Raw genomic sequence first — 5,509 nt, 5'->3', positions numbered from 1 at the left:
ATTCAATATATGCTATGTTGGCTAATGTTGTTTATCAACTTGACTTTGTCTAGAATCAGTGGGAACACAAGCCCCTGGGCGCACCTGGGGAGGAGGGGCTTTGTTTTATTTTCCTGGCTGGATTATTTGAGTTCAGAAGACCCACCCTAAATCTGGGCCACACCTTCTGGTGGCACCCACATAAAACCACATGGAGGAAGGAAGTTTTTGCTTTTTGCCTGCTTGTCCTCACTCTCAATGGCCAGTTCCTCTCTCCTGTTCCTGAGAGATTAGAACCTACTTCTTCAGGATCCCCACGTACCTCTTGGACCTCCCTGGGACCCTAGCACCAAACTGAGACAGCAGACTTTAGTCTTGTGGACAACTCCTGCATCCTTCAGGAGACAGCCTTTGTAGGGGTCCTCAGGCCACACCTGTAAGTCATTTGAATAAATTTCTTTTTTATAGTACACAGCAGTTTGGGTCAGGATTTGGGGTCCAGTTATCTCTGAGGAATTTCTGTTTTACAGGCCTTTGTTTTTCTTTCAACTTCAGCTTCTAGAATGAGTATCTTACAAAGGCAAAAGCAGATTAACTAAAAATATAGAACCCTGAACTCTCAGCCTGGCCTGTACAGAAAGAAAGTAGATGTTACAATCTATGACAAGTTGTGTGCTCCTGTTAGCAGTCACAACAAAGGGAGGAAGGTTAGAAAGAATGGACAAAGAAGTCATCACTCCTCAGAGCGAACTACAGGGTGACCGTGTTGTTCCCTTCCATTTACTGGAACCTATGCACTTGGGATTTCTGCTGTAATTTCTTCTCCCCAGTGGAGGGAGTGAGCTGCTGCACAGCCCTTCAAATGCCAGTCTCTGAGGATTAGAACAACTTGAAGAGGTAGGAGTGGCTCTCATGCTAATGGTAACTTGAAACCACTATTTGCTCTTATTCCTAGGTCCCTAGAAAACACACCAAGTTATAAGCATAAGAAAGCAGGTTTCCGAGAAACAGACAGAAACAGACCCTGTTGGGGAAAGGGCAGGCCCACTGTGCAGCAGGCTCCAGACGTCTCAGCTTGAAGCAGGTTTCTCATTCCTTCCTTATTCACAACTCTTCCAGTCTCAAAAACCAAAAGATGCCTAAGGGGCAGCAAGAGGTGGTTGCACTGGGGAGACCCCACATCTCAACCTCTGCGACATCCACCGCCATCACCATGCCTGCTGAGATCTCCACGCCTGATCATGTGGTCTGGTCCATGTTCAGCACACTCTTCATGAACTTCTGCTGCCTGGGTTTCATAGCCTATGCCTACTCTGTGAAGGTATTGCATGGGTCTCAACTTTGACTTATCCAGATGGTACCTGGCATGTGTGACGGTGGCAGGGGATGGTGTGGGTGACAGAGCCTTGTACCTATATGTGAGTATGTATGCATCATTGTGTGTGTGTGTGTGTGTGTGTGTGTGTGTGTGTGTGTGTGTTGAGGCAATCCAGGGAGGTGCCTGGGGATCCCTGGGTGGGGCTGTCTCCCTCATAGCTTAGAGTTTAAAGGAAGTCTCCATGCTTCCTGATTTCTGGAATGTTCCTTAACCCTGAAGATTAAGACTCCAGGAAGGGTGAAAAGTTCACTAGGAACTAACGGGAAGCAGTAAAGTGAGAGGTTAGTGCTGGGTAGTCGTGAGTGTGGGAAAGTGGGAGACGGTCTAAGAGGAACACAATGGGCTGGGTATAGGGAAACTGAGGCAGAGCTTATCTTTCAGTTGACCAGCTCCAGGGCCCCTGACCATCTGGTTTCTTCCAGTCTAGGGACAGGAAGATGGTGGGTGATGTGACTGGAGCCCAGGCCTACGCCTCCACTGCCAAGTACCTGAACATCAGCACCCTGGTCCTCACCTTCACTATGGTTATTGTTGTCATCCTTGTTTACACCCTTAGAAAATAACCATCCTGCAGCATCCAACAGCAGATAACAGGTTCTGAGGCCTCCCAGGCTTGCCACGTGTTCCATTGTCTATAGCCGCCCCCAAGCCCTGGTCTTCTTCCCGACCCTTTACCCCACGCATGTGCAAATATTAATCACATGGCTGTCCATGGCGAATTCAATAAAGTACATGTGCTGTGATTTCCTGTTCCTGGGCTAACCCTGTACTAAGTTCATCCTGCATCTTGCCAGTCTGAGGGCAGCACGGTGTCCTTAGATTGGCAGGTTTCTGCCCACTCGCACTGGGCCAGAGTTCTTTGTGTGAGGTGTGTGCATGGGGGTTTGGGATAGGGTATGAGCTTTGCCTCCTTCATGTCCCCAGAGTGTCCAGAAATGATACAGAACAATGATCTAAGAAGTGTTCAGTCCACTGATGCCTCACCCTTTAAGGTTCTGGTATTCCTGCTCTCCAGACAAATCACATCCCAAGGCTCTGTGAGGACCTCTGAGTTGGGGCTCTGGGCTCCTGGCCGGAGCCCAGACACAACACACTGGGTTCTGCAGCACAAGCTTGTCATCTTTCACCTTTCTAACCGTCCACTTCTAGTGTTGACTTCAGATCTTGGGGTGAGTGGGTTGGGGTGAGAGCCACACAATGCCCTTGTTACTTGCCTTGGTGAGCAGCAGGCAGAAAAAGCAAAGGCAGTCCTACTAGCTTCTGGGGAGTCTGGACACCCTGGGTACCCCCACCTTGGCTGTGCAACACCATACTTGTGCAGAGGGTCTCTCATGTTCTCCTAGTTCATCTCACCACATACGAGACCCAGGTGTGGTAGCAGCCACGTCCACTCTTGCACCTCAGGTTTGCCAGTCTCTTGGTCCCCAGGGCATCAAGATGCTGGTTCGGGATATCTAGTTCTTCATCTCGGTGGTGCCTTCAAAGAATACTTAGTTGTGGTTCTCAAGATCAGTGCCTCAGAGTCCACCCAGCCTTTCCCCCTGTGTCTGGAACTTGCCACCCACCCTACCTCCTTCAATTCCTTTTCTTGTCAGCCACCACAGTGACTCTGATTCAGAATCCCTAGGATCGCTAAAGGGTCTGGCCTCAGTACCAATGCAGGAAGTGCTGCAGTAGACTCAGCCAGGGAGCAGGCCAGCTCTGAACAGGAGGGGGTCGGGATGCTTGGTGCAGAGTGATGGAACCCCGAACACAGGGGTGGGCCCAGGACCCACTTGTCTTCTGCCAATGGCTGTGGCAGAGTAGAACAGGCCAGCAGGGATCATAACCATCTGGGAGAGATCTAATGGGTGTTGACAGCTGCCATCTAATTCCCAACTTCCCTTGGTGCCTAGCATAGCAAGAAAAAGCAGAAGGAAGGTCTCAGAAATGCGCTTATGCACCTCTGCGTGTGCGTGAGGCCACACACACACACACACACACGCACGCACACCAGTGCTTTTCCTGTACATAACCCAGAAGTGTCCTGTTCCTCTATTCTGGCTTTATGGGACAGAGCTAAGTACAAAGGGGAGACAGAACTAAAGAACTGAGGACCAGATCCACAGCAGAAGAGAGGGGGCAGGAAGAACCTGGGAACTTCCTATCCTAGACCTCAGATCAGAATTTGTTCCAGGGCCCTGGTCTCCTGTTTAAGGTGAGAGTCCTGTGGCCATTCCCAGGTGTGGAAGTCTCAGTATTGGCACTTCAGAGCCACAGCCTGACTCCATACCCCCACCCCACCCCTAGAGCACCCCTAATCTATGCTCACTGTGGGAGCCTTCTCCGATGTTGTTCATGCCTTTCCTTAGCTGCTTCGATCCTTGTATATGAGGAAAGATGGTACCTCCCCACTAAGGGTCTGGCTGACAGAAGAGGGTCTACTTTGGGAGACAGGAAAAGTCTGATCACTTGACTGAAGCCTGAGAATTCCTAGAAGGCAGATGTTTTCCTTCCAGCCTCATTAAAGAGAGGCCTGCACGAGATAGCAATGTGGGAAGCTCCAAGTTTATCCCATGGCCCAATGAGAGAGCTGGCCTCAGAACTGAGCTAAGGAGCTGGAGAGATGACTCAGGGTTAAGAGCACAACACACATTGCTTTTCCCAACAACCCAGGTTCAAATTCCCAGGCCTACATGGCAGCTTGCAGTCATTTGTAACTCTGGATGTGTAGGGGGATCCGAAGCCCTCTTCTGACCTCCCTGGGCACCAGGCAGGTACGTGGTGCTCAGAAATACGGTGTAGGCACAACACCCATACACAGAAGATTTTTAAATTAAATAACCATTAAAAAAATAAAAGAATTAAAATAAGAAGTCAGGGGGTTGGAGAGAATGGTGCACGCCTTTAATCCCAGCACTTGAAAGACAGAGGCAGGTGGATTTTTTGAGTTCGAAGCCTGTCTAGTCTACATGGAACAGTTTACTAGGACAGCCAGGACTACATAGAGAAATCCTGTTTGGGAAGAAAGGAAGGGAGGAAGACAGGCAGGCAGGAAGAAAAAGTCTTTTGTGGTGAAAGACAGAACAACTCATTAGCCAGGTTAACCACTGCAGTAACTTCACATGGAGCTGACTTTTCAAATTTCAGTGCAGGGCAGAAAGAGTGAAATTTCAATAGACTGACTCCTCAGGAGCTGGTCAGAGTGGGGGAGGTATCACTCTGGTCACTACTGTCTTCCTGTGTGATGAGTCAGAGGCATCATCTTGGTGGTGATATAAAAAAACAAAGTTTTTAGGGGCTCTAAGACTTTTCCAAAACACCCCATTCTTAGAATGTGAGACCCTAAAGACACAGAAATGGCTGAAGTCAGACTCAGAGTACTTTCCAGTCATACTGAGGTTATAAGATCCCGCCTGTGCCTGACAAATAAAAATAATGGCCCAGAGTGTTGGGATTCTGTAAACCCCACCCCTCAATTACCTGGCAGTAACCAGGTATGCTCTGCCCCAGTGACCTGACACTATAAAAGGGGCTGCTTGCCTCCTCCTCTCTCTCTTGCTCTCCTGAAGCTTTGCTCTCCTCTCTATCCCTCCTCTTCCCCTTCCCTTCCCCCCTCTCCCTCCACATGCTCAAGGTCGGCCTCTACCCCTCTATTCTTCTATTCCTCTCTTCTCTCTCTCTCTCTCTCTCTCTCTCTCTCTCTCTCTCTCTCTCTGCCTCTACCACCCTCTTAACTCCTCCATGACCTGAGTAAACTCTATTCTGTACTATACCATCATGTGGCTGGTCCCTCAGGGGGAAGGGATTCCCAACATGGGTCCCCCAGAGGCATCTCCCTTGCCCCCAGGCCTCCTGCACTTCCATGGGCCACACCCCCCCCTTCATCCTTTTCCTAACATTGGTGCAGAAACCCGGGACGTCATCTGTAAACAACACAGAATAATTCTCAGAAAAACCACAGAATATACTGACTGATAGCCACCTGGCCCTCTAAAAAGCCCTAGATAGGGTCCTGATTAACTCATGCTCTAATCACCCAATTCTGAAAAACAAAACCCCTCAAAGTTTTGAAATACATAAACAAGTTTCTGAAAATGTAAAAACAAAGTTTTAGTGGACAGGTCAAGCTATGCTGACCAAGCTGAGTTAAGAAAAAACAAAAATGACTGC

The 5,509-nt window shown here is 49.0% G+C and overlaps 1 protein-coding gene across 1 annotated transcript; it reads left to right on the top strand.

Annotated features, from left to right (window-relative positions):
• Positions 1 to 296: 296 nt before the first annotated feature.
• Positions 297 to 1,805, top strand: LOC308416532 (interferon-induced transmembrane protein 1-like; the record flags this gene model as incomplete). Its single annotated transcript, XM_080911553.1, has 3 exons — positions 297 to 415; positions 1,099 to 1,300; positions 1,785 to 1,805. The coding sequence occupies exons 2-3, from the start codon at positions 1,115 to 1,117 to the stop codon at positions 1,803 to 1,805; spliced, it is 207 nt and encodes a 68-aa protein (XP_080767679.1). The 5' UTR covers positions 297 to 415; positions 1,099 to 1,114.
• Positions 1,806 to 5,509: the final 3,704 nt, after the last annotated feature.

The sequence above is a fragment of the Micromys minutus genome (genome assembly GCF_963924665.1).
Source record: "Micromys minutus genome assembly, chromosome: 2".
Lineage (NCBI taxonomy): Eukaryota > Metazoa > Chordata > Mammalia > Rodentia > Muridae > Micromys > Micromys minutus.
This window is presented reverse-complemented; position numbering and strand designations above follow the sequence as displayed.